This window comes from Danaus plexippus (genome assembly GCF_018135715.1).
Source record: "Danaus plexippus chromosome 22 unlocalized genomic scaffold, MEX_DaPlex mxdp_27, whole genome shotgun sequence".
In the NCBI taxonomy this organism is placed as follows: Eukaryota; Metazoa; Arthropoda; class Insecta; order Lepidoptera; family Nymphalidae; genus Danaus; species Danaus plexippus.
The window spans coordinates 1,033,597-1,057,211 of NW_026869855.1; the positions used below are offsets into that span (position 1 = coordinate 1,033,597).

The following is a 23,615-nucleotide window of genomic DNA, read 5'->3' on the forward strand; positions in this document are numbered from 1 at the left end:
GAAGAATTTTTTTAATTATATTTAATTCTCAAAGTTCACACCAAACAAAACTCTTTGCTAATAACTGAGCAATTCAGGCAGCAATAAGAAAGAAAAAAAAGAGACGAAATATTTTGTGTTTTACATGTAATAATTAAATCAAATAAGATTTATGTATTTTATGTATGAGGAAGCAGAATAAAAATAAGCCATTCATAGTTAACCTTGCATGTATTTTATATGGAATTTGAAAAATTATAGCATCAATAACCTCAAAGTAATTTTAAACAATAAAAATAATTTTTGTTTTGTTGCTCAGTGTTGGTTGGTTGGTTGTTTTAGATGTGTTGCTTCAGTGTTGAAATTACTTCATCATTGACAGTTGTCAAATTGTCAACTTGACGTATAACGGCCGAGTGCTGTCCGAGCGTGTTTGTTTACAGAGTTTAAGGTTATTTACACCTTACTTACTAGAACTTCATGATTAAATATCTATTCGAAATATTCAAAGAGTCTTTAATTTAAATTTGTTTTTCCGTACAGTGCAATTAAATATTACATTTTAAATTCATGTTACGGCGATTTAAAGGTTGTGAGTGATTGAATAGAACTGCAATTTCGAAAAATGCCGGGACCCGATTTATTATCAAGCCAAGGGCTTCGGCTGGATGGTAGAAGACCTAACGAGCTTCGTCGGATCAGGTGTAAATTGGGAGTATTCACTCAACCAGACGGAAGCGCTTATTTAGAACAAGGAAATACGAAAGTTTTAGCGGCTGTATATGGCCCGCATCAGGTAATTCGAATAAGTTATATTAATTAGGGCCTACATAAGAAATACATTGGTTTTAAAATAAACAGGAAGCCTCTCGACTGTAGTTTTTATGAAGTTCTAACCATGATAATTCAGCCATATTTATCAAGTGATTGTAATATGTTTACAATGAAAGTTTTTCCAATACTTATTATATAGATATACTCACACAACAATAAATATAATATTCAGTTTTTTGTTGTAGATTTCTATATATATAATATATTTTTTAATTTGTTTCCAGGCGTCCAAGTCGAAGAGCTCAGCGGAAGGTGTAGTTGTGAATTGTCAGTATAGTATGGCTACATTTTCGACTGGTGAGTATTTTGGAATTGGGAATTAATATTATAGTTGTATAGTAATTAGAAATTAATAACAATAGAGGTCCCCATTAAAAAGAACCTTCATTGTGGACAAGTTAAATTTGATAAATTTAAAAAATCTGTTTGTAATACATATTAAAATTATTGTTTTTTACTAAATAAATATAAGCTTATTTATAACATTTAATAAAATCAAGATCTGCTTCTTAAATATTTTATATTAGTTTACTGTAAAATTATTTTACATGAAGGTGAGAGGAAAAATCGCCCGCGGGGTGATCGTAAATCTCAAGAGATGTCAATGCATCTTAGACAGGCCCTCACGGCTGCTATTAAGACGGAAATGTACCCACGCTCACAGATTGACATCTATGTTGAAGTGTTACAGGTACGTTTATATAAATATACCTCTTTAGTAAAACCTCTTTTGTAGTAAATTGTCATAATTAGAAGTAGCTTAACCCCCTGGGTAGTAGAATTATTATATTTAGAAGTGACATGAGAATATTTCGAGAGATAATGCATGCAATGCTACAACATTTTGTCTATATTGTCAGAGAGAGTTCATCTTGTTCATTGATCTTGTGAATAGTTTTAAGAACTTCAACAGGATGTAATTGAGTAACAACTGGACATTTGCTGGAAGGAAAATTCTGTCTTTGTCCAGAGTGGTCCAAAAAAATCTTATTTAGTTTTAATTATTTGTGTTATTAATATATTAAGAACATCCATACAACTTATTAACACACATACTTTCAACAACAAGCCATTTAGGGTTATTGAAGTGAAACTTGTAATGCGACTTCCAATAAGGTTGCGTTTAACGTTCAACGCTCCTGGGGAGGGGGATAGAAAGAGACGGAGCGATAGTAAGGTGGGGTCGACAGTGAATTGTACGCAATGTTTATAAAGTTTGTCCTGAAGAGGCAATATGAGTTCATTAATAATAATTTATATCCCTTCCTATTTTCATTTCCTCATTACGAAGTTCACTTCTTCCACGCGGATAACACAGTTTATTTTTTGTGCTTTTTTTTTTAATATTACAGATTTCTTTTAAAAAACAAAAACAAATTTGTGTTTATTTATTATATGACTCTATGTCTAGGCAGATGGTGGGGCGTATTGCGCGAGTGTGAACGCCTCGACGCTGGCGTTGATAGACGCGGGTATACCTCTGAAGGCCTATGTGTGTTCGTGCTCGGCGTCTATGGCGTGGTTGGACGGGGTGCCGGAGCCCCTACTCGACGTGGGCCACGTTGAGGAGGCGGCCGGCGGCGTGACCTTGACAGTCGCGAGTCTACCTAGTACTGGTGAGTTAGAAATCTGTTCGCGAACCCTTGTATTTGTATTTGATGTATGGTTTTGGTAAAACTTAAAAATAATATACATAGATGTATATGTAATTTATCGATATATTCCCTGTAGCTCGCACACGACACTTCATAACAGGGTGCTTAGTCTAAGTTTGCTTGTCACACTACGTATGAAGCGACCAGAATTTTATTTGCCTATTATACTAGAGTTATTGAATGAAAAACGAGAGACGTTTCGTATGTAGTTTTAACGTGAAGCTGTATAGACTATAGTCATCTCACACAGACTATGGATGTCGCTCGCGGTTGATTCACAGGTTATATCTGTTGCATAGCATATTAAATATAAATGATTTATATCTGTAACCTAAGAAAATGTGGCAGAATACGTGGACAAGAATTTGTCGTGTTATAAGTTGTTTTCGAGTTCATAAAATTTAAATCGTATCATAATAGATTCAATTTATTCGTACGAAATTAAATTTTACCATTTGCTATGAGTCAGAGTAATGTACAACAAGTTTTGCTTGCTATAATTAAGTCTTTAACGATATAATTAAATTTAAAAAGACCATGTAAAACGACTATTCAATTCACTAATTTGTATAGTGACGATAGCTCAATAGTCACAGCGACTGGGCGGAGATGGCGGAGTGAGCGGGTTCGGATCCAGCTCCGTAATAATACTCGTCGACTGTTTATAGTTTAAGGTTCATTAATATCTCAATGTTATTATTTCAGGTAGTATAGCACTATTGGAGCTCTCTCATAGGTTGCACAGTGATTACTTCGACACTGTTCTCAGTAGAGCCATGCAGGGATGCAGAGATATTGAAGTGAGTGCACATACATTACTGCTATACTAAAGTTATGAATATTATATCTATCTAACGATTTGTTAGAATAGTTGCGAGTGTTATTTTTTTCTTAATGTTTTTTCTTCTCATTTTATTTAATACTATACTCGTATGTTCCTGGCCTTTGACCCTTATGTTGGGTAAAGGTGAACTTTTCTTTCTTCAAGAGTTGAATCCCACTTGAAATAATACAAGGTTCTTTAATGTTGTCTCTTGAGAAGCTCCCGCAGCCAGTGCGGTTGTAGGCAGTTGGTTATTTAACCCATGGCACATTTGCCAGGATTAAGTAAAAAGTATTACGTAATCCTCGCACGAGTTTCAGCTCTCGTTGAGGATTACGATGAACAGAAACGATCGTATCATATAATTTTATAGATTCTTGAGGGCGAGTTTTGTGTGACCAAAATTATCTACAGAGACACATAGCAACTATTTCGTTTAAATCGTTTATCAACACCAAACTGAACTAAATTTAACTAAATTTCAGCGTTTAATTCATAAACAAAGCCAGTCACACCTTACTAATGTGATTGCGTTTATATTTCGTTAAGTACATTTGAACTACTAAATGTGTGTTATTCCCAGGTTATATTAGACAAGGCTGTGAGAGATCACCTCGCTGAAGGATGGACCAAACAAGATGTTATCACTATATGAAATAAAATTACTCTATATGGCAATGTGTTTCTTTTGACTTTAAAATACTTACATTTGAACAGCACCCTCTATATTTAGTTAAATATTCCTCAGCCGTGTCAATAGACCGCTGATAACTCTATACATTGTGATATAAATTTTCTACGTTTGTTGCCATTACCTATCATTTACGTGATTAATAATTATGGATGCTTAAAATTATCAGGTGTTACCTGTATCACCTGTGCAAGGGTAGTCACAACAATGAGTGTCGGCTGGTATAAATAGAAGGGAGGGTACAGATACAAAACAGTCTCGGTCGAGCCGTTGTAGGGATCGGAGCTCTTAGAAATGAAGAATTCGTCGAACCGTCTACAAGGTTACCTTCAATAGTCTGAGAGTCTGACGATAATAAAGAACAAAATATTTGTGAAGTCAATGATGACGTCATACTCCTTGAAAACTACGCGGGTTTGTCTCAATCCAACATACATTGTATGTCCGAGTAATATTTACAAGGAAATCTTTATTGGCCTCTCTTCTCTATATCAAGACAGATTTAATTTAAACATTAGATGGATACAAATTTCACTATTTAAAATTGCATAGCTTGAGAGAAGCTTCCTAACACAATAATTTTCATTGTACAAAGGAACCGGTAGTGACGAAAACAATATGCTAGACTTACATGTTTATTAGAGATCTGAACAAAATAAGAAATTAAATTATATGTACAGTCTATGTTAAAAACTAAATTATATGAAAGTTAATAGTTACACACTGTGTCCTTTATGCGGAGATTATTGTACGGTGAGGAGAAATAACCTCACATACTCTAGACGAACAAAAATAACATGCGACAGACAGGTCATTAGTTTAGCGAAATGCACAAAAAATAAATATATTGAAAAAAATAATATATCGGATGCTAAATCAGTCCGCCCGCGCGATTGCACACAAAATAAATACTTCTACTCTTTAATAAAAACAATAATAAATAATAATGATGGTACTTTGCGATTATAAAGCGAGTAAACGATAAATATTACCTCTGATATAAAAAAACACCGTTAAGTATAGACGGTGTACCAACAGCACTACCACGCGTGCGCGGCCACACTGCACACGGAGCGTTACCAGTTCCCCTTCATAGTCCAAAACTGAACTGTCCGTGTGCAGTGTCGCCGCGGACCCGTACTAAGGCGCCTGTTGTCAGCCGACGGCCACTACACAAAAGTGTGAATATTCTTAAACCACTGAGTTGCTAAGGCACTCACCTACATTACGATCTATATTATGTATATCATATAAAATTTATCCAAGCGTTTGAACCGACATTGTTAACGACCGAAACTATAAACAAAACAAATTATACGATGTAAACTCTCGTTCGCTGATGCATGCAAAAACTCCGACCGGGATGACTTATTTATATGTCCGTGACGTCACATCCATGTATACAAGTGTGACGTCACATCCGCCGGTGTCACCCAGCGGCGTGTGATGAAAGCTTGTGTCATCAGTTCTCCCCCTCCGAGGGCTGACTCAGCTCTGCCGGGGCTTCTGAAACATATCATATACAATATCATATACACAGGGTGTTCAGCTTTTGGGGATGACTCACGGAAGAGGTTGAATATCGTAATAATGGCAGCGAGTCTAACACTGGAACGAATATCATGTGTGAATAAAGCGCTATTGTAATATATACCAAGCTAATTCTTACCATATGTATTAAGTAATGATAGAAAACAGACAAAATGAATGTGAGCGTCAAGTAGTTAATGGCAAAGTAACCGATCATATTTACGCTCGCCATATAAATTACAGATATATTTATGAATATAAGTACTAGTGTGATTTGTTATTAACCTTAACATAATTAAAATTTAAATAAAATATATATGATAAAGATTTACATTAAAAAAACTATTAGTTGTCGTCTCCGTGCTGTGTCGGCTAGGCGTATATAATGATTGATGGACCCACTCCAGTCCGGGCGTAATAGATTACTTATTATAACAACTTGACAAAAAAGCTTGAAGGGTCTAACCCCATTTCGGTCGAAAATTTTTCATATACATATTAATTAATTATATACTATTAAAAGTGGCGCCATCTGTGCCGTGCTAATTATAACACACTATAATCCTTTGAGTTATCTTTATGACTGATTATAATTAGTTATAATACTGACCCATTGTGATTTTGTAAGCGACATTTGAGTATCAACTCGTATTTGAAAAATATAAACACTGGCTTCAGCCATTTTGTAACAGCATAAAAACTCAAGACAAACTGCACCTTATACACTATACTGAGTAATGAATATAATCACCATTATTAGTCTTGTTAGGTGAGTTATGTACTGACGTCTTCTGTGATTCGCTGGAACTGCCCTCAGCCTCACCCGCTGACGACGAGCTCTGGAAACAAACATTAGCCTGCTTATTGAGGGTCAGGTGGCTCTGGTTGGATACTACTATTAGTATAAATGTAAGTTTTTTAAGTAGTGTGGTTATTTGCTCTCTCTTTATACTGAATACATCTCCGGTGCTGTTAATGCAGAATTTCCCAAAGTGGCGATGCCGCTGTGGGGGTGATTTGGAATTTCATTTAGCTTGTATAGGTTATAGTGCTTTTATATAGGTTGTAGTTTAGGTGAATAATTGGGGCATTAAAAAACAATTTATTCTCAAAGTTGGCAATAGATAAAGTAAGTTTGGGAACCTCTGGCTTAAACCTTAGAATAAAATACAAGTTATAATTTATCCCTCCACTCCACACATTTGCACAACCCTTGTATTGTTTATATGTCACAAGACACAGAAAATCAATATCTCTAACAGTTGATTAATGTGTGCTGTTTTAACACAACTCAAACATTTCTCTCCGAGGCACAAACTTGAGTCATACTTATACCAAGTCATATTCAAGTCCAAGCAAAGTCCCGGGCCATAACTAGTCATATCACTGTCCATTTACACTGGAGAGTATCAATAACATATAATTTAATTCCTTATAACCTTTTTATTATTTACACCTGTACATGTGACCTTCCTTGTATATCCTCTTCATATACAAAGTTGCACATTCCTAACTTCAAGGGAAGATTAGATAGAATTGGACTTATACTAACATTATAAGAGTACATGGCTACCTACACAGTCGGTCAAAAAGAGTGTTGTGTTATATACTGACCCTGACTTTGTTTGTTGCTCTGGGTCTCGGTGCTTTGGGTTCTTTGGCCGGGTCAAAGTGACAGTCGAAGATTTCAATCAACTCCTTAATGTCGCTCTCGTTTGCTGAAACTGTTAATGAAGACAACTGCTTCTCTAGACCTGGAAATTAAATATTATTATTATTAGTATATATACATATATATATGACACAATTATTTAAGGAATTAATAAATAAAAGTAAAAAAAAATAACAATGACTAATATATATTTTTAATGTTTTCTTACAATATTGTCTTATATTAAATATAAGAACAATTTAGTGTGTGGGAGTCGACTGATGAGGGAGGCCTGTCTAGCTGAAGAGAGTGAGAAAGAGAGAGAGAGAGAGAGAGTTGTCTACTTAAAATATAAACACATTATTTTAGAACAATAACCTACTTAAATATGATAATAAAATAAGCTTGAGGAATATAACTGATTGATATGTTATGTGGAATATATAGGTGAAGTTAGCTAAAAAATAAGGAAAAGGACATTAACTAAAATTCTAATATATGAGAAGAAAACTTTCATACACATATAAGCAGGACTGCAATTGCATTACTAAGCAATCTATTGTGTCCCGACTAGACATAGTACATTAGATGTATATATGTATGTATATATTTACCAGCAACCTGTTGTTCCTGCCATGCTTCCTTGAGTGTGTCATATAAAAACCCTCCGTCCGCTAAAAGTCTTCGTAGTTGAGTGACTCTTTTCCTTTCAGGATTGGCCAGTCTCAGTAGCGGTGCAAACACAGGACGGAATGTGTTCTGTCTGTAAGTATATTTTATATATATAAAGCCTTTCAATACATATATATAACAATTGGCCACTTTGAAAAACCAATAAAAACCAATAAGTATTGTATAAGTATATACAAATACCACTAACTATTAAAGACATTATACTCAGTTGGGTAAGTAAGAGTTTTATTAGAACTTCTACTGAGAGGATGTTTTTTCCTCATTTTTAAAGTACAATTTTTACAATTAATTCATACACATGTTCAGATTACTCAGATAAACCCGATAGTTTTTATTAAAAGTACTCAATATTTTAACGACATTAAGAATAGTTGTTAGTACGACTGCAAGAATAATTTCTACACAGTAATAAATAGTTAAGCAAAAAATTATTTCATTCTAGTTGTCAACTGAAAGTATACAAACTATTCCGAGATGTCAACATTTAATGTCACTAATGTCTTATTAGAAATATCGTAATTTTGTGAGCAAAATTAATAATAGTAATCTATCATACTATCTAAAATTTCCAATGACACAGAAAACAGTACAGCTCTCCCACAAAGTTTACACTTTCTGCGTAGCTGATATCTACTGAACGACGTACTGATTGTGAAAAAATAAATTTAATTTTTGGTCACACTTTGTTCAAACATGTGTGTTATCGGACATTTTGGGTGTTAAATTAAATAATTTCTTATCAGTATAAATCTATATGGTACATAAAATACTAATTACTACAAAATTGGAATACTTATACGTGTACATAACATAAGACACAAGACAATACTGTTTGAATCTTAAAGAGAAGAGTTACAGGAATTTATATAGAGTTAATACTACTAGTATTGCAAGCGTCTACAGGCAACACCACGGTATACCATATGTATGTATGTATGTTTGTCATAATATGCTAGGAACACTACCTTTCTAATAGTTTCTTGAGGTTAGCTAGCGCCTCTAGCTCAGTGTGTACTGGCCTGGCCCACTGGCGAGCTGTTTCGACCATATCTTTGCTGGTGCCTTCACCGCCAGCCCCAACCTCCTGTTGTTCACCTGTAAATAAACATATATATAGTATACATTATCCCCGCGACATCGTCCGCTTGGATTTCGGAATTCGTTTCAGAGATGTTGATAGGTGTGATCCTTAAGCGACATCTGGTCTGTGTAACGTGACACTATACAACTTTTGATTTCAAATACAAATTTACACTAAAAAAGAATGGTATTAACTATAACCTTTCCTAAACTTCGTCACCGAGTGAAAGTTTCATCAAAATATGTTAAGCAGGTTATGTGTGAGAATGTAAACAGCAAAACAATGTATTTGAATCTGATTTTTTTTCTATTGCTTCATTTCAAATGCCCTTAACTGGTAAGATTAACAATGCCAGAGTTATTTTAAGTCTTAAGTATGCAGAAGTGAAGGGTTTCACCTTAATACTTTAAAGCCAAGAGAATTAAGAGTAAGTGGTGAGACAGTACTGAACTTGGATTAGAATAAAACAAACATACAATGTATTAGTTATAAACAAAATGGCCAAATAAAGCTTTAAAGACACGACGAGACGAAACCTATCATTCAATGGATGCATCGTGCAGGGAGAGGAGCTTCAACAGTGCCGGGACTTGCGACCCAGGTGTAGGATTAAGGGTATCTAACCTCCCCCGTCCAAGCTCCTCCCTCTCTAGCTGTTAATATTACAACAATCCTCGTACATACCTTGAGCTAAATGTTCAACAATTCTATAAGCCGCTGTCGCTCTATCAAGAGCGCTATCCACTGACAAGGAATCGGCATCGAGCAGAACCCGTGCCAACATTCTCAACGACACCGACTTCACCGTGGACTTGCATTTATCGGCGGCTAAAGCATAACTGTCAGTGAATCCGGCCACTATGGTCTTGAAACGATCCAATAGTTTGTAACTGAAATGTATTAAGAATTAATGTTCACATTGAAAATATAGACATTGTTTATAATTGGTGTAAAGGAATATAAATGTATTTATATGATATTTTAAGGGTGAGGTAATTATGTTATTTGTTCTTAGAGATAATGAGATCTAAGACTTTCGCGAATATTCATTTAAATTGTGTTCTTAGAGATTCTCATCACATACCAAGTAGGATTCAAGTTATCTGAGAGTAAACGTTGGTATATATATATATAAAATATATATAATTTATAACAAAAATTGCGAAGCTTCTAAACTTTCTAATGTCTTAATAATGAAAATAACTAAGGAAACAACACCCAGCCACTTTGAATATCACATTATTATATAGATAAATGTTTAAGTAAGAAATATTCAAATTAGCAAGCAAACATTTTAATACGATAGAGTTTTGAATGCCTGTCATGGTCACCCTACAAAGACAGTGGTTATTTGCGATATATATATATAATTTTTACTTTTTAAAACAAGTTGCTTTACCAACAATATCATGAGTGTTTTAATAATATTACACAGTTTAATGTTTACCGAGTCAGGGCTTCCAAAAGCATGGTTGGACTCAACCGTCTCGGCTCATGGTAGATTAATATAACACTGCCGTCCCCTTTCTCCTTCTCCAACCAGTCCAGGAAGTCTGTGAGAGCTGATATTTCAGATTTAGTTTTTAATATCTGAAACACATCAATTACAATTGCTATAGTAAACACATATATGGAGAGAATTTACGGAACAGACAGATTATTGAATGTTCCCTGACTTTTCCTTATTATATAGAATATCTTATATAAAAATTATTATATTTACGTGTTATATGATACCTTATGAGTAATGGTATCCTTCAACATTCTATATCTCCCGACGGTGACGACACGAACATTATGTCGTCTCCGAGCTCCAGGGTTGAGGTCCCCGTATGGCATTATGTACTGAGAGTAAGTCTGTTTCGGTGTATACGCTGCAATCTGGCATATCTAGAACAAAAACATGTATAGACATACTGAATACATATGATTATATGCCATATCAATATATAACTTATAGTAAAATACCATAAATCTAGTAAGAATTCTAAACTGATTGAATCATCAAATTATTGATATTTCTATTTCAATTATTTCCAATACTTTATACTTAAAAATAACTATATATTGTGAAAATATATATAAAGCTTGACTTAGTTTTGATGTTACAACGACCTCGGTCGTAATCTCATCTCTCAAGTCAAAAATACACATGAAAATCATAAGATAAACTTACAAAAACAATAAGCAGAGATAATAAAGCTCTTATCAGTTAAAAACATAATAAAATAACACATTAATGATTATTTTCTCGATTTTGGAAACTAGAGTTCATCTTACAAGAACCAAAAACAACACTTCCAGTTCGAGTGTTGTTTTTTTCTTATAACTTCAGTACAAATTCATGGAGAAATAAACTACAGATTCTTCTACATTTTAATTAATGTGTATTTTATATATAATTCTTAATTTACTTCATCAATGAGTCTTCTTCCCGTCGTGTCCATATCCCAGCCAACCAGCGAGTATTCTCCCGGCGGTAGGCCCGCGGGGTGCTCCGCCAACGCTGGCAATACCTCCGCCGGAGCGCCAGGAGCTCCGTTCATCTTAGCTTCAGATACCATTGCCATATACGATGTCTGAAACAATACATTTTAATATAAATTAACTATATAACACATGCTTAATTAAGATCCTCCACTTAAGTTGCATAAATATATAATAAAAGCAGGTAATCCAGACATTTTAACTATGGTTAAGTTATCGTGTACGATTGTACACAAACTTGAATAGAGCATTCATCACGAGTGATTCTTTCATACACTAAATTGATCTCCTTTGTTTATTGGTAGATAAATACAATTCATTAAAATCATGTAAATATTGCCTTGGCAATGAAAATAATTACAACCTTAAAAATGATGTCACGCCGCTGTTAAAAACAAGCGCCGAAAATAAATCGATGATAGTTTAACACTACCAATTATAAGAGATTTTTATTTTATAATATATATTGCACAAAGGTTAGTAACAATTAATTTTTTATAGACTTCTTTTCAGAATTAATAAAACTTAAGCTTCTCTAAAGAGAAAAAAATAACAAAAATAGGACACGTGGCTATCTTTTCTGTCCATTCGCCCCACCCATATCATTAAAAATAAACAAATTAAACTCACTGTTGAAGTATGCTGAAACTTGAATATTTTTTCCTAATATTCTTATTAGAAAGACCAAGAAAAGTTTGAAAGACTTGCAAAGTAGAAATAATGTAAATGAAAATATCACAAATCTGGGCACGTGTGCGGCAAACGAAAAAACGCAATAGTGCTGTAATTTGTTTTGATAAATCGATATTTTTAATATCGATAAACAAGAATCGGTACCGGTTTAAGTATTCTTATCTAATAACCCTTTGATTCTATTTGCGTGACCCCAACTCGGTGCCAGTACAATAAAAGTAAACGATTGGTGTTCTTTTGTAAATATTAAAATAGGTTCTTTATTGTTATGTTAAAATTATGTGATTACCCAGCACGTTACCCTCGTCCTAAATAATAGTAAAGGTCGGCCTTGAACCGCGTTTGAAAATAACCACAGCATATTCATGTAAAAAAAAACGAACAGCATAACCTGTCCTATTTAGTTGATATTTTTATAACACAATAGAAAATAAAATACCTGTTTGGATATTCCTCTTCTCACTGCTTTTACTTTAACAAAATGATATAACACTAATATATTCAAATGAAAAAATATTCGGGGACTCAGATAACAATTTTTTACAATTCATCAAAAAGTTTGTAATTTCGATTTTTAAAATGTCATTATGCATTCCATTTATGAAAATGATACTTAAATATTGTATATTAACTTTTCTTTTGCAAAAAGTTTTCTTTTGCAGAAATATATAATGTGGTTGGGTTTAATTGTCAAAACAAAGAAAATAAACGGAGAAATTAATTTATAAATAACAAGTTTTGAGGAATGTTTTTGTAATTTTTATTATAAAATGTTTATATTTATATATAACAAAGGAACTTTTTGCTTATTTGTACGTTTAGTATGTGGTTTTCTTTCAATTAATGATTATAACCAGCATTTAATTCCTCAAATTCTTTCCAATTATTCCATACTTAATTTTTTTAAAGATTATACTTGACGATAAGGGACATATTAAATTGGGGACAACGAGAGACCAAGATAGGCCTGACGGCGTTACCAAAGCTATTCCCTATCTTTGGCGTTTTATGATAAAAAACATCCCGTTAAAGTTTTCTTATAAAAAGAGTATTGGCACAAAATTGGCAAAAAAATTACTAGAATATTTAAATTACCCAAAATGTATTTTTTCATTTACGTTTATCCAGTAATCTATAATCTGTCTTTTTTTATTCTGTGTAGTATACATTTTTTGCGTGTTGTCATTATGAGTTACGATTATAATTTTTATGAAGTATAAAAAACAATTGTATATGAAGTTAACATAAATATGTTTTCATTTACTTAAGACTGAAATAATTTATCAATTTACACTATAAATGCTAAGATTATCGTAACAAAAGAAATATTTATAATGACAGAAAATATCGAGTTTTATCAGAATCAGATAGCACTGGCTAGAACGGAAATAAAAAATCTGAGGTATAATTAAGGAAAAAAAAAACAAAAAACAACAAAACATAAATAACAACAATCGTTTTATATTCACAGGCAACGCATTTCAGCTCTTAAACATGAACATCAAAAGGAAATAAGCCATATAAAATCAACGCTCAGCAGTCTTCGTTGCTCTAAATGTGCTGAAGAAGGTGAGGTTTATTTTAAACAGGAAAATTATGAAATGAAGTGCCTTTATATGTTGATTAAGTTTATTAAGTAAATGTAACTATCCTTTTCAAGATAAAACAATCGTAATCAACGCAGTGTAGGTGAATAGAATAGTGTGCAATTTTAAAAGGGCATTGAAAGCAATATTTAGTCTAGTATTACTCAGAAATATGACTTTTGAGCTCTATATAGGAATTGAGACTATTTTTGTGCATTTAACTGAAATCTAATTAGCATCAAAATATTTTAACTCAAGTTAGCTCAAACTAAAAGCCCCTTTCTCATTAAATATGTTATAAAGTGCCAACTCGAATACTATTTGTAAATTCAGTAACCACTTAAGATTATTTATTAAAAAAAATAAATTATTGATATTTTATTATTAAGTTGGTAAAAATTTCATTTATATAATAATTTTAGACAATAAAAACAAATGCTCCAATTACATGCTCAATAAATGATTGCTTACAACTATATTATATTTACACACATTATATGTTATACATTACATGTTGTGAAAATTTAAATTGTATTGAAAATCAATTTAATTTTACACAAGTAGAAAATTAAAGCACACAAAGACGTTTAGATTTATCTATTTGAAGATCTTATGGGTTGTTATATAAGTTGGAAGAAGTAAATTTACATATTCTAGCTACGACCGTAGTGAACAATGACACTCGTGATGGAGGTACATCAACGGACTCACAGATCAAGTACAAACCTATTGGATATATTGAGACATCATTTAACAATAAACGAGGGGTGCCACGGCAGACTTCGGTGATGACAAATTCTGTTGGTGTTATAACGATTGACACAAATGTTTTTACCAACCCTGAACACGCCCTCAGCGGCTTGGAAGAATTTTCTCATATATGGTTTGTAGCTAAAGATTAAAAATATATAATTAAATGAAAAATTTTATTACGTCTGGAATGATAGGCTTTTTTCAAAAAATGTTTTTTTTTTTAAATTTATTCTTATATGTATAAGCAAAAGACAACAATCATAAACCTTGTAATAAAACCTTCTTTATGTATATATATACGAACACACATAGTAAATCAATGATAGGTAATTATCACTGATGACAATGTATTAATTAATTCCAGGATAATATATCATTTTCATATGACGGAGAGTAATAGTACTCCGGCTAAGGTATCACCACCTCGTTTGGTTGGCGAGAAGAAAGGTGTGTTTTCAACGAGGTCCCCACACAGACCGTGTCCTATAGGACTGTCCCTTGTTAAAATTCATAGCATACAAGGTAAAGTACTTATATATACATATACAGGCTAAGCTCCTGAATTATGTAACAACATTACTTAATATTAAAATTCAATTAAGAACTATTGCACAGAAAAATTCTTGATATTGGCAGGATGTCAATATCATTGCCCAATACTTTTGCCGATTGGACTGTTTAATGAGCTCAAAATTGCTTTATTGTGAAAATATAATTACAGTTAACAATATTTTGCTGCATATAAAGTATTGCAATGGTAAAAAAAAAACATTTTGCTTAAATTATAAAAGCACTAAATATTTACATACACTAAAATCTTGTCTTAATATAAAAAAAATGCTATACTCATTTACAACTATGTCGTTTCATACTTTTAAGTATAAGACCTTAGGATTCTATTCAGTGAAAGTCCAAAGATTTGTTTGGATTTATCTAAAAAATGACTGTATCAATGTTAGTAAAACTATATCTCATACATTAGATTTAGATATAGGTTTTAATATATCTACAAATTTAATATAAGAAAATAGTTTTACTACATAAAATTTTAAAACATTTTCAATTCTCTCTGAATAATATAAAATTTATTAGAGTACGAATGAATATTATCTGTGCTATTAATGTATTTTACAGGCAATAAGATACATTTCTATGGTGTGGACATGGTGAATGGGACGCCAGTGTTAGACATTAAGCCATACATACCCCAATATGACTACCCAATATCGGAAGCACAGGAGCGACCGCCCACTGAAGGAATTGATTTGGCCGGCCTGAATCTTAATGTATCAAGGTAGGGCTTAAGATTACCATAAAAGATATACTATAACAAGTGGCGCCATCTGTGCCGTGCTAATTATAACACACTATAATCCTTTGAGTTATCTTTGTGGCTGATTTTAATTACTTATAATACTGACCCATTGCAATTTTGTAAGCAACATTTGAGTATCAACTCGTATTTGAAAACTATAAATACTGGCTTCAGTCGTTTCGTAGACATTACTAGAAGTAACGCTGAACATTAAAAATCAAGACAATATGTACCATGTACATTATTGCCTTAGATCTTAATAGAAATATCTTAGTTTAGTGTTGTACTAAAACAGTCAGGATAATAAAATTGTGGTATTCAATAAAAATATATCATATGTATAGTGAAGTAGGGAGACTGAGTGATAGTCTCATATAAAGGATTGATCTGCTTTACCCTTGATATTATATTATTATTAACTATATCAACCAAGTATGACCGACACAACAAAAATACTTCTTTGGCTCCTTTTTAGACATATCATGTTGAATAGATGTTTCTATGACAGGAAATATTAGTCTATTCTTATATAAAATGGAAGTAAATATATGTTGCTTGAATACTTCTGAATCACAGGCATTTTTGGTATTTTATTAAAAATTTCTATCTTGAATTAAATTTTATAGCAAACATCCAAGTAAAGGGCATCGGTAGTAAGGAGATTTATGTACAAAATAAATGTACTGGAAATTAAAAAAAATATCAATATTGTAAACAAAAAATGACATTAAGGAAGTTTATATAGGGGCTGCAATAGACTAAACATTTTAAAGATTAAAAATTAACACATGAAAGGCTTTTATAATGAATAATGTTATAATTATTGAATCTCTACAAATAATAATCATATATTTATATAATGAAGTATTTATTTTACACTTAAATACTTTTATATATAAGTAATAAATATATTCTATAATACTATTTTTGTAATAAAAAGTTACTCATATGCATACAAATAATGTAATACTGTATTTTTGAGTTTCAGTACATATAAAATACATATTTTTCAGCTTAAACGTAACAACAGAATATGGTGATGAACTGCCCGGGGATTTATTGACAACGTTGACACCGTCGGAGAATTTGGATGATGTTTTGTCCATACAACGAGGAGAACCGGACGGTCAGGAACGGTACACAGCGCAGGCTTCAAACATAAACCAAGCCGATGTAAGAGTGGCCTCGTGGATAACGAACACGAGGAACAGATATCAAGTGGCTTTCACCGATGAAGCTCTCATGAGGATAGAAAATCTCATCGGAAGCAGAGCTGATAGTTTTAAAGCTAATATAGAGAGTTTACTGTCAGAAGATCCCAGATCCGTGTACGTGAAAACTAAATACAAAGACCACGAGTACAATTGTGTGTTAGAGGATCTGTCTATAACCTGTGTGTTTGATGAAACGACCTCTGTGTGTACCATCATAGCTGTGAAGAGTGCCGACGAGTTACAGAATTGATATTAAATATTATTATAATGACTACGATTGTTTTATTTTAATATTTTTTGATCAGATCTCATTACAATAATACGATCACAGAGTATACCTCTCTTACTACAAAATACAATTTTGATTTTCGTAAAAAATTGTTTTCCAATATTTTATTTCGCATTCAGATTACGTAAGTATGATTTTCGTTTTCATTCGTAATATATATAAGATGATTATTATGCTTTGCTGAATTTAGTCTTAGTGTATTTAAATTTCTTTATAAAAAATAATAGTTTAAAAAAACTAAAAAACACGCTTTTTATAGAAAACCGAACTGAAAAATAGAAAATAAATTTTAATAAATTTAAATTAAGAAAATAGTGTTAAAAATTTCAATAAATATAAATTAATAATAGTGTGAATAAAAAAAATGTATTTTATTTTTAAAAAAGCGTGGGGTGCTTGGTGTCAATAGTTATAAATATTTTATTGACAGATATGAGGAGAGTGATTATCATTTCGATAATATCTTAAAAAGCACCAAACGCTTTTTTAAAAATAAAATACATTTTTTTTATTCACACTATTATTAATTTATATTTATTGAAATTTATTTTCTATTTTTCAGTTCGGTTTTCTATAAAAATCGTGATTTTTAGTTTTTTTAAACTATTATTTATTTTCTACTTTTTAGTTTGATTTATTTATAAGAGCTTGTTTTTTTAATTTTAATTAAGTTTCTTACCTTATCAACTATAGATGAAAATTATATAAATTAACAGAAATCATATTTTGCAAATTGAAAAATGGAATAATTTTATCAAGTTAGTGTATTGTCATCTATCCTCGATAAATCTACAAAGTTTGAACGAAATATGGCCGTTTAAAGTGGGTCAAAATGGCGCCCAAAGAAGTCGGTTACAAACAAACATACAAATATACATGTGAAGCTAATAAAAAGCTATAATAAAAAAATGTTTGTACGGCCCACCATTTTGTTTGTCACATTGACAATTGACAGATTAGGTACGTACAGAAATTGTCATATTGTAGATTATAGTACATTCTGATTATTTAAAATTACTTTCTCACTCCATTTAGATGCTTTTACGCCTACTACTGAACGGACTCTACATTCATGTACGCCGTCCGCATGATTAAATATGAACGAATTGTTTTTTATATTTGTGTATATAACTCCATCTTTTTCTACTTCGTTATAATCGTAATTGCTGTTATCCCATTGCAAACCTATGGTTGAGATCCCATGTTCCACTTCTTTAACATTTTTCGGGACTTCAATTCCGTTGTCGACATCAATTTTGCCGTAAACAGCACTTTTATTAGATACATCTTTGATCTTTATGATTATCTCACACGCTGTGACGTCTAATTTACTAAGTTTTATTAGTAGGAATTTTTGCTTCGTCTCGCCATAGTTTTTAAGGTAGGGGTTGAATTGGAAATTCTCATCGTGATAGAAACAGTCGTCGTTGTTAGCGAACTCGTCTGAGTTACGAACTTTCTTTAATCTGATAGATTTTTCGTTGGCTGATACCTTTATCCGTCCGACCGCTCTGGAGCACATTACTTGTATCAAAGTACGTCTTTCCTTTACAATGTTCTTATAGTGTCCTTTAGTTTTGTGTATTTTTATAATTAAATCCCCATTTTTATTAGACACAGGACCACTGGCATGGATTTTGGTGGTGGCGTACGAACCTTTTAGATAATCGGATGTAATTCCATCGTCTTCGTATACGATAAAGCTAGACGTGCCGTTGGGATACACGGTGAATACTCTAAGATCTCGTTTTATTTCGTAAGGATTGTTGTTCGGATTTGTGGTTGGTATTATGGCGCCGTCCTTAACAAAAACAGGTATTTTCCATAAAGGTGATACAATGTTGTTGTAAATCTTCCCCCCTTGATATTTCTCGCCGGTTAGAAAGTCTATCCATATCTGATTGGAATCTGGCAAGTAGATTCCATCACGTAGTGAGTCTTTGCCTAATTTCTCGCCGCTGTATATAGGAGCAACCAAAATATTCGGACCCCACATGTACTGGTATTGGGATTCTAAAGTGTAAGCCGTTACTTCTCCTGGATATTCTAAGAACATGGCCCTAACCATGGGCAGGCCGTGAACCGATTCATAGCCAATGCTATAGTTGTATGGGATCAACATTGATTTTAATTTCAAATATCCCCTGTTTATGTATGTCGCTTCCTCGCCGAACGTGAATGGCGTCTTTTGTACGTGACCCCACCCATCCATGTTGAGTTGTATCGGGGTGAAAGTTTTCCATTGATATTCTCGTATGTTAATTTCCTTATCACCCCCGGCGTAGATGCCATCCATATCTGAACCGACGAGCGGTATTCCAGAGAGCCCAGCACCGATATAAGTCGGTATATGAAACCTTATGTACTCCCACTCCCCACCCTTCTGGTCTCCACTCCATATACCCGCATAGCGTTGACAACCAGCCCATCCATCCACCATGATGATGAAGGGTCTGACATTATTTCTCGTGCTTTTAACGAATATGTCCGTCGCGTTCTCTATAGCTGAGAGTCCGAACGAATATCCGCTGCCCACCCAGGCTACGTCGCATTTTAATGCTACCACATTAGCGATTCCCACCTCTTTGGATAAATCTCTTTCTCCCTTTTTTGGGTTCAAAGGATCCTTGGGTGTCAGGTTGCTCTCCGTCCACAGAGCACACTCTACGCCATTTTGTAACGCGTAATCAGCGAAACGTTTCAAATTCTGTATGTCACCATCCATAGAATCAGTCTGTCCATATCCTGAGCCGTAGCCGTCGTTGGGTATAAACCAGCCCAGCGGTAAATCGTGTTTTTTATACCTATCTATCATGGCGCGGGCGGAAAATTGATAATTATTCTCGTCTCCATTCAAAGACTCCAAAATCCCCGTCTTGTCACCGATTTGATTTGGCTGATAGCATTTATAGTATTGTCCGTCTTCGAATAGTATGGCGCCATTTATGTCGGATGTTACTTTGACCCAATAATCTCGATTGAACGCGTTCAAATGTGCCTCATAATACGCGTATTCTGGCAACAGTATCGGTTTCCCTGTTAGTTCGTAGTAATCGTTTAAAATGTCTCTCGGCAGTTCATTTATGAAGTAGAACGCATCAAAATCTACGCCATTATGAGTTGTTTCTATGTAACTCATAGATTTTTTCCCAAAATCGTATTCGCCTGGTCGAAAAGTGTTTCTCAGTGCGCCATAGCCGGACGAGGACCAATAAAATGGGCAAGGCGAAGCGACGTCTCCGTCGTTCCACTTGTTGGTGTTGACTATCTCTATGACTTCTCCTTTGTGGGTGAATCTGCCGTTCTGCATGCCGCCCCCAAAAAAATACTCATCTCGTCTCTGACGAAGGGTTTGCATAGAGTGACAATTTTTATACGACAAAGGCCTTAATTCGCTGAATACTTCCTTGCCCCTTCTCAAATCGTGTACTTCCATAGTACCAAGCGTTTTATAAAATATAATTTTCACATCTTTAGTTTCTATGATGTAACGGGAATCGTCGTCTTTTAAAGTGGACTCTTTGAATGCTTGTAAGCCGTATGCGTCTTCGTGTTTGTAAACGATTCTGGCTTCATGTTCTGGGTCCATGGGTTCCGGATAGTCTAGAAAGATTCCTTTGGGTGACACGTAGTATCTGAAAACATGATCATTGAGGACATACAACCTCGCTTCCTCGCCAGTCGAGAAATTAATTTGGTAGTACTTAGTGACCTTTGTGATGCTTTTCACAGCACCAATCGTCTCCTCTTTATTTTCCATTCTATATTATTGCGATTCAATTCTGAAACAAAGTTAAATTAATTAAAGTGATTTCCGAACTATTCTTATTTTCTAACGGGTCATTAACCCACGATCGGGCGTAAGGTAGTTGACGCGTTAATTATTTTTACTTCGGACTTTTGATAATAATATTCTTCTGACTTAAAATAATAGGAATGTGTATAGTATTATTATATTGGATTTTCAACAGCTTTCTTTATGTTTTCAAAACCACATATGAATAAGTCTTACTGATGTTACCTTTATATTTTTATTTCAATATCTTACTCAGTAGATAATTCTTGAACCGTAGAACATTCGTGACATTCATACTGAATCTAATGGATAATTAATTCAATTTTTAAACTGATCTCGAAAAAAAACAATTACAATGAATGTAATATAACTTGCTTATAATCTGTATTTAATCATTTAGGAAAAATTATTTACCCTAGGAAATATTAAAACACGAGAAAACAAATTAAAAAAACAACGATTGTATGTATACTGTTTACGTCTTTATTTTTATTTCTGTGTAGTTGTAATTCAACAACTTACCAAAGGTTTTTTTGTCCTTAAATATTCAAATAATCGTATTTGCCGCTCGAAATGACAACGTCATAACGTAACTGTTCAAGTCCAGTTGGGAGTTCACACTAAATATTATGACATTTGGTCGTTCTTTTAAAGGATATTGTAACTTTATCTATATGTCCCCATAACACAAATAGGTTGTAATAAGGCTAATGATCTTCGTTTTATCTTATATCGATTGAAAATATTAAAGTTATAATTTATAAAACGAAAATCTTAGAATACATAACTACGAATGGCTAATAAGTTACACATGTTACGTACCACAGTGTTGCCATGTTTTGTTTCCGAAGTCCCGGCTTAGTTTATTGTAATAATTTCATGTTATATAATTATTCAAAACAATGCAATTAATTTATTACAAATTTTGTTCATTTTTCATTGTCTAAACCCAAAATAGACAGGGTGTGATATCTGCAGCGATAAGAATACCCATTTAAAGTACAAAAGGACTATAAACATAATAAACTGGTTATGAATGAGTCGAAAGCGTACACGACGGATTCCGTATGAATTGTCATCTATAAAAACAAGCAAAAAAAATCATATTTGCTGTGTGGGAGCCCTCTCAAATATTTATTTAATTCTGATATTTTTTGTACCCTGTGAAGCTGTCAAAGCTTCAGAGCTAACAGCCATATATGGTACTAAAAAAATTTGAAAAATATATGATATATGAGACATAGTTTGGTGACAAACAGAGAGTCTAGTCTTAGTAATACGATATTTTTTACTCATTTAATCATTAAATTGAATAATGAATTTCGTGATATTATTAAAATTTTATGTGGTGTAACTTTTTTTTTACTACAAAAACTATATTATAAAAATATCTATATAACAAGACATTTCAACGATGTAGGATGGTAACCAAAACCATTTTTAAAAACATGTTTTGTTTTTAAATAAACACATCAAAGGTTCTCATTAAAATACAAAGGTATAAGGATTAAGATTTTATGAATATAACCTTATTCATAAAATATAAAGGTGGCGTCGCTACATCAGTATTAAAACACAGTATCAGAAAAACTCGGGAAGTCCTATATCAGATTACCCTCACCAAGTATTGCCAGACTAAATAAAGACAGTTTCGATGGTTTTTTTTTATAAATACTTGCATTTAATAATATAATATACTTAGGTTTAAAAATGAAAACCCACGCTTTACGTTATTACGTTACGATACAATCGTACGTTTCGTTACGTTACGTTAGTACGTTACGATACAATCTCGTAACGAGGGTACAGAGGGAGGATATGGATTTGAAACTGGTCCTTAAAGGCAATTCTCTTTCAAGACATCCCAGCAATTGTTATCAGACGGATTTAGGTGACACAGTTAACAAGACAAAGCAATAATAATACAAGTGTTTATACGAAACGATGTGAGATATATAATACCGTACCTCTTCACTTCCTTGTAATCGGTAACTACACACCGTTACAAATGAACTGTTCACGTTTGGTTTGAAATCTACGTTAGCTCTGTCTTTTCTAGGACTTATAAACTTACTTAAAAATATGCTGTATATTTTATGTTATTAAGAGTTTTGTCTTTAATTCATTTTGATCTTCTTAATATGTTTAATTGGAATTGTTAAACACTCACCTTGAATACAAAGAATATTTTAGTGATCACTTAATTGTCACGTTATGTCATTTTGTGCAAAACTTCAAGTTAACAAAGATACAAATATTCACAACTTTTTAACAATTTAAACGTATATGTGGAAGCATTTGACGGAAATAGTCGGTGTAGTCATTTAATAACAAAGGAGTACGCTTGTCACTGATAATGAAATGTATTTAAAATGAAATACAACGAGATATATGTATCAGGTAAATCTTATCTTTGTTGTTGTAACAAATCATAATGACGCACTTATATCTTAAAAGAATAACAAAAGTATGGTTAGGTTTATGCTTAAGTTTTTCGTCCATGGTTTAGAAAAAAAAAGCCCTGGAAATAATTTTCTTATATTTA

The 23,615-nt window shown here is 32.9% G+C and overlaps 4 protein-coding genes across 10 annotated transcripts; 2 read left to right on the forward strand and 2 right to left on the reverse strand.

Moving 5' to 3' along the window:
• Positions 1–388: 388 nt before the first annotated feature.
• On the forward strand, positions 389–3,969 carry LOC116773485 (exosome complex component RRP41). Its single transcript, XM_061528694.1, has 6 exons — positions 389–775; positions 1,038–1,110; positions 1,368–1,504; positions 2,225–2,429; positions 3,174–3,268; positions 3,875–3,969. Exons 1-6 carry the CDS (start codon positions 605–607, stop codon positions 3,944–3,946), a joined length of 753 nt encoding a protein of 250 aa, XP_061384678.1. The 5' UTR covers positions 389–604; the 3' UTR covers positions 3,947–3,969.
• Positions 3,970–4,604: 635 nt separating this feature from the next.
• LOC116773484 (maternal protein exuperantia) lies at positions 4,605–12,573 on the reverse strand. 3 transcript variants are annotated; one of them, XM_061528692.1, is made up of 10 exons: positions 12,557–12,573; positions 11,352–11,516; positions 10,675–10,827; positions 10,385–10,527; positions 9,622–9,827; positions 8,822–8,951; positions 7,778–7,926; positions 7,127–7,266; positions 6,264–6,351; positions 4,605–5,488 (listed from the first exon to the last, which is right to left on the reverse strand). In XM_061528692.1, the coding sequence occupies exons 2-10, from the start codon at positions 11,505–11,507 to the stop codon at positions 5,445–5,447; spliced, it is 1,209 nt and encodes a 402-aa protein (XP_061384676.1). In that variant the 5' UTR covers positions 11,508–11,516; positions 12,557–12,573; the 3' UTR covers positions 4,605–5,444. The 3 variants fall into 3 exon arrangements, with proteins under 3 accessions (XP_061384676.1, XP_061384677.1, XP_032521833.2); XM_061528693.1 differs by lacking the exon at positions 12,557–12,573 and adding an exon at positions 12,055–12,215 and having other exon boundaries at positions 4,605–5,485; XM_032665942.2 differs by lacking the exon at positions 12,557–12,573 and adding an exon at positions 12,055–12,215.
• Positions 12,574–13,287: 714 nt separating this feature from the next.
• Positions 13,288–17,257, forward strand: LOC116773510 (uncharacterized). 2 transcript variants are annotated; one of them, XM_032665981.2, is made up of 6 exons: positions 13,288–13,519; positions 13,589–13,686; positions 14,373–14,586; positions 14,821–14,978; positions 15,591–15,750; positions 16,785–17,257. In XM_032665981.2, exons 1-6 carry the CDS (start codon positions 13,452–13,454, stop codon positions 17,233–17,235), a joined length of 1,149 nt encoding a protein of 382 aa, XP_032521872.2. In that variant the 5' UTR covers positions 13,288–13,451; the 3' UTR covers positions 17,236–17,257. The 2 variants fall into 2 exon arrangements, with proteins under 2 accessions (XP_032521872.2, XP_032521871.2); XM_032665980.2 differs by having other exon boundaries at positions 13,290–13,519; positions 14,361–14,586.
• A 595-nt stretch (positions 17,258–17,852) lies between these two features.
• LOC116773509 (uncharacterized) lies at positions 17,853–23,575 on the reverse strand. Of its 4 annotated transcripts, none has more exons than XM_032665977.2 (2): positions 23,241–23,575; positions 17,853–21,056 (listed from the first exon to the last, which is right to left on the reverse strand). In XM_032665977.2, the coding sequence occupies exon 2, from the start codon at positions 21,032–21,034 to the stop codon at positions 18,263–18,265; it is 2,772 nt and encodes a 923-aa protein (XP_032521868.2). In that variant the 5' UTR covers positions 21,035–21,056; positions 23,241–23,575; the 3' UTR covers positions 17,853–18,262. The 4 variants fall into 4 exon arrangements, with proteins under 4 accessions (XP_032521868.2, XP_061384715.1, XP_061384714.1 ...); XM_061528731.1 differs by lacking the exon at positions 23,241–23,575 and adding an exon at positions 21,893–23,128; XM_061528730.1 differs by lacking the exon at positions 23,241–23,575 and adding an exon at positions 21,593–23,128.
• Between the last annotated feature and the right edge of the window lie 40 nt (positions 23,576–23,615).

Coding starts and splice junctions, on each gene's coding strand:
- LOC116773510 (XM_032665980.2), top strand. CDS start 13,452: ATGACAGAAAATATCGAGTTTTATCAGAATCAGATAGCACTGGCTAGA. Junction 13,687..14,360: donor CTCTAAATGTGCTGAAGAAG/GTGAGGTTTATT, acceptor TACATATTCTAG/CTACGACCGTAGTGAACAAT. Junction 14,979..15,590: donor TAAAATTCATAGCATACAAG/GTAAAGTACTTA, acceptor TGTATTTTACAG/GCAATAAGATACATTTCTAT.
- LOC116773509 (XM_032665977.2), bottom strand. CDS start 21,034: ATGGAAAATAAAGAGGAGACGATTGGTGCTGTGAAAAGCATCACAAAG.
- LOC116773484 (XM_061528692.1), bottom strand. CDS start 11,507: ATGGCAATGGTATCTGAAGCTAAGATGAACGGAGCTCCTGGCGCTCCG. Junction 10,528..10,674: donor AGGATACCATTACTCATAAG/GTATCATATAAC, acceptor GATGTGTTTCAG/ATATTAAAAACTAAATCTGA. Junction 5,489..6,263: donor ACCTAACAAGACTAATAATG/GTGATTATATTC, acceptor GATATGTTTCAG/AAGCCCCGGCAGAGCTGAGT.
- LOC116773485 (XM_061528694.1), top strand. CDS start 605: ATGCCGGGACCCGATTTATTATCAAGCCAAGGGCTTCGGCTGGATGGT. Junction 1,111..1,367: donor TATGGCTACATTTTCGACTG/GTGAGTATTTTG, acceptor TTTTACATGAAG/GTGAGAGGAAAAATCGCCCG. Junction 1,505..2,224: donor TCTATGTTGAAGTGTTACAG/GTACGTTTATAT, acceptor CTCTATGTCTAG/GCAGATGGTGGGGCGTATTG.